This window comes from Phyllostomus hastatus, unplaced genomic scaffold (assembly GCF_019186645.2).
Source record: "Phyllostomus hastatus isolate PE091 unplaced genomic scaffold, TTU_PhHast_1.1 phas_contig_254, whole genome shotgun sequence".
NCBI lineage: Eukaryota > Metazoa > Chordata > Mammalia > Chiroptera > Phyllostomidae > Phyllostomus > Phyllostomus hastatus.
Window position 1 is genome coordinate 9,006,583 of NW_025333810.1, and position 12,821 is coordinate 9,019,403.

The 12,821-nt window shown below is 41.3% G+C and overlaps 1 protein-coding gene across 3 annotated transcripts in view; it reads right to left on the reverse strand.

Moving 5' to 3' along the window:
• The window catches only part of MCC (MCC regulator of WNT signaling pathway), a 394,500-nt gene extending 385,716 nt beyond the window's left edge, over nt 1-8,784 (reverse strand). For 2 of the 3 annotated variants that reach the window (XM_045837875.1, XM_045837873.1), the window contains exon 1: nt 8,304-8,784. In XM_045837875.1, the coding sequence (XP_045693831.1) occupies nt 8,304-8,464 (161 nt within the window). In that variant the 5' untranslated portion in view covers nt 8,465-8,784. The remainder of the gene's footprint in view (nt 1-8,303) is intronic. The other variant, XM_045837874.1, reaches the window with a different exon arrangement.
• Nucleotides 8,785-12,821: the final 4,037 nt, after the last annotated feature.

Sequence of the window (12,821 nt, forward strand, 5' to 3'; positions counted from 1 at the left end):
AGATATTTCAGTAAATGTTATTATAAAATTATTTCTACATAAACTTAATACAAAGAGTGCTTATGAAAGGCATGCTCACTTTGGGACACTCAGTAAAAAGAGAAATCAGGATTCCATTTCAGATCATTTTGGAATCACAGAGACTGAATTTACCTTACTACCCAAAACAAGAAAACCAGACAAAATACATGAAACAATGATTTCCAGACAGTAGATAATGGACAGCATGAGTTGAATAAAAGCGAAACTAGTAAGCTAAGCCTACAATCCCACCAACTTACTGCCTGAAGTCAGTTTATAGGCTGTAGAACAGGAGTCCAAAGAGCTTCAATGATCTCACTGAGTTGAGGAGAGAGAGAACAAAGTTCAGGGAAGTCAAGGTAGATAGAACTTGTGGTGTAGAGGCAAGAGGAAGAAATGCCTCAGAGAAAGGTCTGCAGAAAGATTTTAACCTTACATTAAAAATTCTCTGATCCTGACGCACAAAGCTTAAAGTCAAGGTTGCAGAAGATCCAAACTCAGCCGCACGCTAGAACAGAGTAAAGGAATACAACAAAAGCCAACATCCAACAAGTTAAAATGTCTGGCATCCAATAAAAAATTACCATGCATACAAAGAAGCAGAAACATGTCCCATAACCAGGAGAAAAATCAATAAAACAGAAACAAACCAGGAAATGACAGAAATAATGGATTTAGCAGATAAGGAAGTTAAAATAGTTATTATAAATATGTGTCATATATTCAAGCGGAACTTCTAGAAGTGAAAAATATAATATGTGAAATATGATTGGGATTAATAGCAGCTTGACACTGTAGAAGAAAAGATCAGTAAATTTGAAGTTATAACAACAGAAACTATCCAAAATGAAACACAGAGAGAAAAAAGTTGAGAAAAAAATTAACAGAGCCTCAGTAAGGGGTGGGCAAATATCAAACACACTAATACTTGTAAATTGGAATCTCAAAATGAAAGAAGAAAGAAGGAACAGATAGTATGTTTACAGAAATAATAGCTGAAAATTTTCTAAATTTGGTAAAAACTTTAAACATACAGCTTCAATAATTTCAACAAACTCCAAGCGTAAGAAAGCACAGATGAACATTTCATCACTCCACTTGATGGGTAAGGAAACTAAGGCAGAGGCAGGGAGTAGTATGAAGTCACAGAGTTACTTAAAGGCAGAACCTGGAGTGAACCTAACTTTCCTAATTCAGATCCAGTGCTCTTTCCACTATGCTGCAAAGAAATAACCATCTGACCTACTCTTTAAAAGTCGCCTGGCTATTCCATGCATAGTCTGTATGAAGAGAGGATGCAAAATCCTTTGTTGGAATTGCCATCAGCTGCCTTGTCATATTTTTCTGAATCTCATCGATGGTCTGCACTCTCTTCCCTTTCAAAGGTGATTTTAGTTTTAGAGAAATCAAGAAGTCACAGGGCACCAAATCTGGGCTATAGGGAGGCAGAGTCACCTGGATGATTTGATGTTTTGCCAAAAAAACCCTGCGTAAGATGTGATGCATGAACAGATGCATTGTCTTGATTAGGCTGCCAATCACCAGTTGCCCATAGCTGCAGCCATTTTCATTGTATTGCCTCTCTCAACCAATGAAGAATATTGAAATAGTACTTCTTGCTAATTGTTTGGCCTGCAGGAGCATACTCATGATGGACAACATCTTCCCAGTCAAAAAACAGTTAACATGGTCTTGATCTTGCTGCAACTTTGCCATGCCTCTGGATGTGGAGGACCAGGCAACTTCCCTTGGGATGACTGGGCCTTCGTTTCCAGTACCATAGCCGTAGACCCAGGATTCATCTCTGGTTATGACTTTCTTGAGGAAATCTGGTTCATTGGTAGCAGTTTGAATCAAGTCATTAGTAAATACAGCATGATGTTCCTTCTGCTCTGGTTGCAGAAGCCACAAAATGAGTTTTGTCACTATATGTTTCATGCACCAAGATCTTGCATTAAAATCTTGGACACCATAGTTTTTGGAATCCACAGATTGGCTTCTAGTTCTCACACTGTCAGCCGCCGATCTTTGTTGATTGCACTCTGTACACGTTCAACATTCTCAGGTGCTCTGCTTGTTGCAGGACTTCCAGAACATGGGTCACTTTCAACAGATTCTCAATCATTTTTGAAGTGTTTGTGCCACATTTTTATTTGTGCTGTATCATCCTTGAAAGCCTTCTGAATCATACCAATAATTTCTGCAGAGGAATGTTCAAGCTTAACACAAAATTTGATGTGGATTCATCGCTCTACTGTCATTTTGAATGTGATGGCTATGCAGTACAATTGCTCACTTAGCAGCATCCACTGCCCCACTGACTAGTTCAGTGAAGCTGTCATTGTTCACACATGTGCATTCTAGTCCACTCTCCTTGGCTGCCAGGTTACATCGATGTTATTGTATTAACAATGGATGGACTTTTTCTGGACAGACTTCATAAACCTAGGAGTAGAATTGCTGTATCATATGGTAATTTTATGTTTACGTTTATGAGGAACCGCTAGGCTATTTTCTAAAGAGACTGCACCATTTTACATTTCTATGGGAAAGTACGAGGGTTCTGATTTTTCCACACCCTTGTCAACACTTGTAATTATCCAACTTTTGGATTACAGCTATCTTAGTGGGTATAAAATGGTGTTTAATTGTAGTTTTGATTTGTAGTTACCTAATCGATAATATGTTAAGCTCTTTTCATGTGTTTATTGGCTATCTATATATCTTCTTTGAAGAAAAGTCTATTCAGATCTTTGTCTGCTTTTAAATTGCGTCACTTTCTAGTTGCAGCAGAAGAAACCCAGCAGGGGGGCAATGCTTAGCCACATGAAAGTGTTTATGAGAGAAGACCTGGCATCTGTTAGCAGCCAGTCCCAGAAAGGGCAAAGCATTCTGCAACAATTTCTGTCAGGTGAAGACTCTGCATATTCATTTCATTTATGCTACTGAGCCCAGAGACCAGAAGGCACAGCTAATCAGTGTGGGAGAAGGGAATGAGCAAGAAAGAGGAGGTTGGGTGGGTTTTCCCCGCAGCCCAGCCCCACAGACTGTGGAGCTACCAAATAAGTATCATCACTTTGAGTGACCTCAGATTTCCTTTTTTTTTAATTGTGCAAGTTTTAGGTTCACATGAGTAAATCCCCTGCTGAGCACATTTTAAAAAAGGCAACAGGAAAGAAAAGTAAAGTTGCACTTGTGTTATATAAAAAAAAACAGTTATTTATCTTTTTATTATTGACTTGTAAGAGTTCGTTATATAACCTGGATACAAGTCCCTTATCAAATATATGATTTGTAAATACTTTCTCCCATTCTCTGCATTGTCTTTCACTGTTTTGATATCTTTTGAAGTACAAGTTTAATAAATTTTGATGAGGCCCAGTTTATCTATCGCTTTTTGTTCATTTGTTTATAGCCTGTTTTGGTGTCATACATAAGAATCCACTGCCAAATCCAAGGAGATAATGATTTTGTCCTATGTTTTCTTTTAAGAGTTTAGTAGTTTTAACACTTACATTTAAGTGTTTGATCCACTTTGAGTTAATTTTTTTATGAGGAATGTGAGGAATATACACATTTCTGTATATGAAGAGAGTGTCCAACTTGATTCTTTTATATGTGGCTATCCAGTTGTGCCAGTATCATTTGTTGAAATGTTTATTCTTTTTTTTAATTAAATCCTTTTAAAAGATTTTAGTTATTTATTTTTAGAGAGGGAGGGGAGGAAGAAAGAGAGAGAGAGAGGGAGAGAGAAAGAGAGAAATATCAATGTGCAGTTGCTGGGGGGTTGCTGGGGGCCCTGGCCTGCAACCCAGGAATGTGCTCTGACTGGGAATTGAACCTGCGATGCTTTGGTTCACAGCCCACGCTCAATCCACTGAGCTACGCCAGCCAGGGCAAAATGTTTATTCTTTCCTCATTTCACCCTTGATTTTGGCACCCTTGTCTTGGCACTCCTATTGAGAATCAGTTCACCATAGACACATGGGTTTGTTTCTGGATTCTCAGTTCTATCTCACTGATCGATATGTCTTTTTGCCAGTGCTCCTCTGTCTTGATTACTGTTGCTTTTTAGTAAGTTTTAAAACAAAGGAATGTGACTCTTCCAGCTTTGTTCTTCAAATATTTTCAAGATTATTTTGACTGCTTTTGGGTCCCTTCGATTTTCATATGAATTTTAGAATCAGACTGTCAAATTTCTGCCACAAAAAAAAATGGCAGCTGCGATTCTGAGAAAGGTCAAGGTAAATTTGCAGATCGATTTCTGAGATTATTGCTGCTCCATGAACATGGGATGTCTTTTCTTTTGTCTAATTATTTTTAATGTACTAGAGGAATAATAACATGCAGATACATCACCAGGAAAACAGAAATGATATTCCTTGGCTATGGGATAATGGGTGATTTTTATTTCATTTTATATATTTCTGTAGTTTTCCAAATTTTCAACAAAAATATCTTTTATATAACCAGAAAGAAGCTATTTTTAAAATAAACATTTGTTAATAAAAGTACACTCACATTTAAAGTATTTTATAAACATCAAATATGCTTGGAAATGAAAATTCTTAAAAGATTTTTCAATATACATGAATGTAGTCACTCTTTAGTTTGATTATTTATTCATCAGAATTGACTGGTTTATTGCTAACTGGCAAATATCGTGCTAGATCCTGAGTATAGTGTTTTAACAAAACAGACACAGTCCTGCCTTCATGAAGGCTACATCTAGTGGAAGGAAGACAGTTAACAGGCAAACAAGTAGTAAATAGAAATGCATTTACAAGTTGTAAAGGGTACTTGGAAGAAAGTCACTGGTACTCTAATGGAGAATAATGGTGGGGTAGAGTGAACCCATTTTGAAAGAATCATCAGGGAAACTCTCTCTAAAGACACCAAAGTTTGAGCTAAGGCTTGAGAACTACATAGATATAAACATGTGTTGGTTTTAAGTATTTGTCAAAATATTCAAGATAGTTTCTTAAACTGAAGGGTAAAGAGACGAAGCTTTAACAATACCAGAGAGAAGTTAATTTTAGCAAATAGAGTAACCCCACCATGTCTTATAACATCATAAATAGGGTCCAAAAATTCAATACCATAAAATGTTAAGTCCCTTCACAGCTAATGAAATGCACAGAAGAGCCTGCTGCGGTTCCACTGTGCAGCCCAAATCCTGCCCTATCCAAGCTGCAGTTTGACTTCACCTGATGGAGTTGTCTCTTCCAGCTTAAATATCCATGAAGATGATTCTAGGTCCCTCTGGCAGGCTGGGGGTTCCTTAGCAGAAACAGCTCTTCCAGGAATTTCCAGTTAGCAGTTTTCTTTTTTGTCAGTCTGATGGAGAAGATTGGGCCCAAAGAATATTGAATATTCAAAGCCCTACTTTTACTTGCCTCTTTCCGAGATGGTGCACCTTGACATTTTCCCTCCTGCACCCAGTCTATCTTTCACTTATCCTTTCTCCAATCATAGGATCTCTAGGCCACTCCTGCTTGAGAATGAGGGCTAGACAAAGGACCAGAGCCAGCTAGATGTGGGTTATTTACAATATATGTTTTGGTTGTTATTTGTTTGCCCAATATCCAGTCCCTGCTCTTAGTAACAGAACTCCAATGTTGTTTAGGAGGTAATATGACCAACTGAACTACATGCTTCCTTGAACTCTGTTGCAAGAAGGCATGGTAAGGTGCTATAGTTTGACCAATAAGATGTCAATTAAGGGATTTGAGAAAGTTCTGTTTAATGATATAGACAACACTCATTTCAGTTTCCTTTTATACCTTTCTCCACAGAACTTGGCAATGAGGCTGGAAATAAAGCAATCATTTGAAGACTTGGAGGTAACCATGAGGATGAATGCTTCATGTGAAGACTGGCAATGCATTAAGAGAAAAGAAACCTGGGAATTGACACCATGGTGGAAGGGCCATCCCAAGAAAGTCAACCCTCTTTGACTGTGGTGAGGCTTCTATTGTACACACCCAACTGAAATCCCAATGGGACAGCTGTGTGCCATGAACATAAAGATGAACATCTCTTGAAGAACTCAAGGTGTTTAAGGTTTTAATGCGGAAAGTGCAACTCTCAGGTTTAATAAAAGAGAAAATTCATAGCATCCCACACCTTATCACCCACTCTAGAGTGGTCACTAAAAGTCATTCAATAGGGGTAGCACAAAGAAGCCACTTTTCTTCATTTACCCCATTCCCCAAGTCATACTATCTATATTCCAGGTAAAGCATATATTACAGGCAAAACTGTGCTTGCTGTGTAAACATACTTGAAGAGAAGTTCCTTGGTGTTCCCTTGCAGTAAGTCTGCATCCTTGAAATCCTCCTACATGGGAATTCTGTCACAGCACAACTTCCAAAGCAACTCTGCCCACAGTTAAAGTTTAGGGTCCATTATGGCATAAACCTTTCAACTTTGAAGCAGATATATTAAACTGATGTGGTTCAAGGAATGATACAGTTCCCCCACCCCCGCCCCGCCACCACTTTTGCTCCAGTAGGTTTCCACTCTAAATCCCCTGTGTCACCAACACCTTACACACAATGCCTGACTCTCCAACACAAAGTCCTCAAATTATGCTCACAGAACTCATTATCCTTCAGGGTAGATGCATCCACCATTCAAAATACTATAACCATTTGCACAGAAAGTCTAGATCAGATAAAGCAACATATTAATAGGCCAGATTAAGGAAAGGAAGGAGAGAATTCTACTAGTTTTCTATATGCACTCTTGCCCATGTGAATTACATTTTTTTTTGGTATTCTAATGTGAAGAATGCAGATTGTTTTTATTATTGAAAATGAGATAAAGGCCTTTCAAGGAGGAACACCACCCTAACAAATCTAAACTATAGGAGATACACACACACACACACACACACACACACACACACATACACACACACACATTTTTACCCCAGAACTAAAACTGGTAGAGACTTCTAGATAAAAATCTATATGGGATCAACTAGGCTTACATATATTTTTTCATTTCAGAACAGAATTACTGCCTAAAGTTTTCTGATATCTTGCTAATGTTCCCAATGAAGCTTTAGAAAAGTAATAAAATTCAGCTAAGAATGATTATAATTCAGTCAAAAGTTCAAAGTAAATCATTGTTTTTCTAATTGTGAAATTCTTACATGTCAAATTACCTGTCTCAGAGATCTTTAAAAAAATTTTTGTGGAGGCGGCAATTGCCCAGTTTTTTCTTTAAGTAAGCAAAGACAATCAGTAGGAGGCAACCCAGAATTTTCAAAGATCTTTAGCATCACCAAGACAAAGATGTAATACACAAAAATGTAACATATAGGTGCAATACACAACTTAGGCTGCCTACCTCCTCTAAGGCAATTCAAATTTCGGCGACTAAGGTTTTCAGAGCCTCGTTTTCAACCTTTCATAGAAGCGTGCCGTGAAACATTACCATTGCCTTCTTCGCCATCAGTGCCTGATAAGTGATGAAAATCTGGGCAGAAGTAATTATTTTGACAAGCCCTGAGTCTTGAGGCCGCAACACTGCCCCTGGAGGGGGATCCTGAAGCAAACACCGCGAGGGTTCTGAGTGGTGTCCCGGAGCAGCCCAGAAACCCCTCTGGAGGCTCACCTGGTTGACGCGGAGGCAGGGTAGGAAGTATGGTCTGTATTCCTGACTCGCCTCTAACTCTCCATTGTGCGCCTGAGCGCTCCGTTCCCCTCGGGCTAATAAGTTTAAATCAGTACTGGAGACAAACTACTTCCTTGGGCTCCGAAGTTTGGAATACGGAGACTTCGTGACACATGAAAGTTCTCCACAGCTTGTTTTCATGTCCAATTCTGTCACTTAGAGCGCATCCCCATCCTGGTCCGCCCCTCGGGCTGTCCACCGACCAGCCGGGCGGATCTCAGCCCAGTGCCACAGCATCTCGACACCCAGGAGCCCGAGGCTGCACAGCAGCACCCCCCTGACCTGGGGCAAGCTGCCAGAACCCATTTCCCACTGGCAGGAGCGCTCGGAGACCTAGGGGAGGGCTCGCATCCTAAAGAGATGTTTCCCAATGCCCAGACAAAGACAGCGCTGGGAAAAGTTGGATCAGCTGGCAGCTCCACAAGGCTAGTAAAACGGCCTCTCCGTCTCTGTGACCCAGCCGGCGACGCGCTCTCAGAGTCGCAGCCAACTTTTCCCGTGAGCTTCTAAGCTACTTGTTGGAAGTTGGGGCGCGAGGGCAGAGGAGGGGTCAAGGGCAGCACGGAGGGGCGGGTCTCGCCCCAGCCGTTTTCTCGTACCTCCCCGAGTACCTGCTAATGTATCCGTCCCCGTCGCCATCGCACGTCTGGAAGAGGCGCCGCATCCGCTCCTCCTCGCCGGTGCTGGACGTGTCGCTGCTGCTGCTGCCCGCACCGCCGCTGCTGCCGCCGCTGGCGCTCCCGGCCGCCGCCGCCATCATGCGCCCGCTCCCTGCTCGGGAGGAGGCGGCTGGAGGAATCCGTGAGGCTCCAAAGCTGCTCGCAGCTGCGAACCTGCTTGACAACGGAGCATGCCCAGTGGCCGCTGGGGCGCTCCGGGGAGGGATTCCGCCTCTCCGGGTTTTGCCGGGGCTGAGAAGATGGGCGCTCTGCAATTGCGGGAGTAGGCACCTTAGGAGAGAGGGAGGAGAGGAAGGTGTGTTCAGGGAGTTAGGGAGACAGGGGTGGCAACGGGGACTCGAGGGAAGGCAGAACACACAAGAGGCGCCCGGGAAAGGTGTCAGCTCCGTGCATCCGGCCACGACTTGGGCTCCTGACGCTTGGGAACACTTTGGGCAGTGGGCCAAGTGTTCTCCCTTTAGAACGCTTCCGACAGCCTGCAGTCGTGAATTCCTTTTTTCAGGAACAAAATAGAGTCTCGTTTGCAAACTCTAAACGGTGCTCCTGTTCCCACTCTGCAAAATGCGCTGGGTTCTGCACCCATAGTGCGACTTGAACTGGCTCGTCTTCTCAAGAAATCTGACCCCCCCGCCCCGCCCCCCACCCCCTCCACCCAGACTGGTCTTCCATTTCAAGTGGGAACAATCTATGTTCCTGTATGGTATTGTGCATGGTTGGCCCATTTCTGGAACCGGTTCACTCTCCTGACCTGGCACCAATAGAATTTGCCACAACAGCGTTAATAACATCAAGAGCGAACATAATAGATGGTCCCATTTGATCTGCACAACAGACCCAAAGGATGGCCCTATTATTGACATTATAACTTGGGAGGTATGGTTATCTTGGTTATAAAATAAGATAGTAAGTATACAGTGCACTTGGGACAAAGGTATGTCACCTACTAAGAGCTCAATAAATGTTAACTCTCATTACCCCCAATTTCTAGGTAAGAAAATGGAGGCACTGACTTTTGTTTAAAGCTCCAGACTCAGTAAGTGCCCCGGCAGAGGCAAGCCCAGGCAGGCTGTCTTAACTTCGAAGGAGCTCTTAAACATGAGTATCCTTCCACCACAGCAGAAAAGGTCCCACAATGAACCAGCTCGTGGTTGTGTGAGTGACTCATTATTCTGTCCCAGACTTTCTGCCAGAGGTCTATGAAGTCCCGTGGTGGTTGGAAAACACACTGGAGGATTGTTTGGTGCACCTCTCATTAAGAGTTGGCACCTGTCGCCTCCCCTGGAAACTGAATGGGGCCTTTGTGACTGTCTTGTGAGGCCAGGTTAGAAGTCAGTGCAGATTCCACCTGACTCTCTCACTTGGGACACACATCCCTAAAGTCCAGAACTGCCTTGAAAGAAGTTTGGCCACCCTGAACCTGCTGTGCTGGGGAGAGGAGGCACAAAGCCAAGAAGATATACCCAAGGAGCCTGAGATGTTTGAGCTTTCCCAGCCCAGGAGCTAGATGAGTGAATGAGTGAGTCTTGAGAGAGTGCTAGTGCTAGACACTAATTGCATGAGAGACCCTGAGCAAAAACTGACCAGCTGAGCCCAACCAACCCCCCAAAATGTGATGATAATAAAAAGATCATTATTGTTTTACGCCAGTAAATTTTGAGGTGTTTTGTCATGCAGTAATTGGAACACATTCATATGTCTTGGGACCTTGTGCTAGGTCATAAAGTTTTCTCTGCCCTGTTGTCTTCTCTCTCCACCCCATCCACCCATTCCTGCTTTAGTTCTTTTTCATTCTGTAAGTTTTCAGTATTTTAGCACACTTACAGGATGTCATCTTGGATAAACTTTGTCAGTATACCCAATACTTGCCTAATGGATGCTACCAGCAACACAAATATTTCCCATCTATAATAGAAAGACCAGTGCCCAAGTTCCTAAATATAAATAAATATTGTAAACCTATATTTTTCTAATTTTTTGCATAGAATAAAACTTTTATTATTGTCTGTCAATACAGCCAGACAGGCGTTGCTATCCCTCAAATCCTCCTAGAGCATTAATGGCTTGTAGAGAGAAAAAAAAAGAAAGAAAAAAAGCATTTTTAAAAATACAACATGCGTGGAAGGTCTGGAGCCCCAAAGGATTTTCCAGGATTTGAGTAGATCTCTTCATAACCACACTCCATATAGAGAGAAAGTGGAGTGTAAACCTCAACCAATTATATCTCAAAGCCAAGAATGTTTTTTCTCCTGAGAGGATATGTGCCTGATGGCTCTGGAGATTTGAATTTAAATCATCCTGAATTAAATCTGAACACACAAAAAAGTAGATCTTGACAAATTTCCTAAACAACATTTGCTCATGGTTGGGTAACTCAGAAATGGCTGAACAGATAGGTTCAAGCTTCCAGAAAAGAATTTGCTCCTGAGCTGATATGAAGCATGTGAAATTTCAGCTGAAAAGATTACTAGGAGAGGGAGAAATGTGTAAGACATTGAAAATAGAGATGCCACATGAATATAAAGATGATAAATGGAAAGTAGGAGCTTGAAATGAGAACAATACTCACGGCCATAAATCTAACAGTACTGGTTATACCATACTTTCAAAGGTTTTTCATACAGATTTGAGATTAGCATATAGCTAAACATTGTTGTCCTTATCCCCTTTTTGCTTCTTCTCATATACCTCTTGGTTATAACAACACTTCATATTTATGTCATACATTTCAAAACACACTGTATACATTACCAGTTAAAACAAAACAATCACAGCATCGTGCAAACTTGATTATCTGATGTTTGCCCCTCCAAATTGTGTTTACTGGAACTAGGACCACGTGCTGGAATTGGAGTTAGGACACCACTGTCTGCTCCTCTCTCTCTCCAGTGTTTTTATGAGCTCAGCTAAGTTCCCATATCCCTCAAGAAGCCTTTCTTCACTTTCCCAGGTCACACCAATCTTCCAGAGCTCTCAGCTTAAAGCACACATTTTGAGAGCAGAATCATATAATTCGATAGTAATTTGCCAGTCTCCACTTTGTTTATCCTAAGATACTCTTTGTTTATTATTAAATGAGTTTATTTCTCTGAGAGAAAACAGTAAGATAGAGTTAAGTTCAACTAACTTCTACTGAGCCATTATTGCAAATCAGTAAATACTGGTTTAAATGTTTAAATAATTTTACCTTACTTAATACTATCTAGTAAAAGGTATTTAGCTTTCCTATTTATGGGATGGGGGTGGCAAGACAGGGAAATTAAATCTGCAAAGTTTAGAGTAATGCATGAAGTAAAGAGCAGGAACTAACTTCATATCAACCTGTTGGGCCCATTTTCTTCACATTTACTTCATGTTGTCTCACCTGGGCCAGTGCTATTCATATTAGGCATCATATTTTTTTGAGAAATACTGAAAAGGGATAATGATGATAAACTTTATATTTATATGTTTGTTACTTATAGATTTATAATCTTAAGAAGTCATCATGGGCTTTTATAATCTGCCCTAGGTTGGGTTCCCAGGGACACAGACTCTAAGACAGAGTTTCATTTGTAGGGTGCTCCTGGGGAATGCTCTTAGGTGCTCAATATGTCGGGGAAGGAGGTGAAAGAAGCAGGATAGGACAGAAGTCCTGCTGTGACACAGGCCTCAGAGCACACTTGTTTGACCCATGTCACAATAGCTCTGGAGCTAAAATGCCCTATATTCGTTCCCTATTACTGTTGGAACAAATTATCACAAACTTAGGGGATTAAAACAACCCACATGTATTTCTTACAGTCCTGAAGGCCAGAAATCAGAAATGAGCCTCACTAAGCTAAAATCAATGTTTTCAGCAAGACTGTGTTCTTTCTGGAGGGTCTAGTGGAGAATTCATTTGCTTGCCTTTTCCATCTTCTAGAAATTGTCTGCATTCCTTGACTCTTGGCTTCTTCCTCTATCTTCAAAGCCAGCTGAATAGCATTTTCAAATCTCTCTGACTTGATGCCTTCCTTTGCCTCCCTTTCACTTTAAAGGAGCACCATAATTCTACTGAGCTCACCCAGATAATCCAGGATAATCTCTATTTTCAGATCAGCTGATTAGCAAACATAATTCTATATGTTACTTTAATTCCCCCTTGCCATTTAACATAACATATTCAAAGGTCCCAGGGTTTATGATGTAGATATCTGTAGATGGGGGCATTATCCTGCCACCACACAGTTCATCAGATTGTCCTGTAACAAAACAAAATGGCTGGGCCTTTATACTTCTGCCTCAGTCAGTCATTGGATGTAGAGCAATGTCCTTTTGGATCCACACCCAGGAAGGTTGTGACCTTGGCAACTTGACTCTCTGTAGCAGAGTCAATTCCTGGTAGACTGGCAGCTGAAGGTCACCTTCTGCTGGCTTCCTTAGAGGCCAGGCAACAAATCTTCTCTTGAAGGCAAAGCG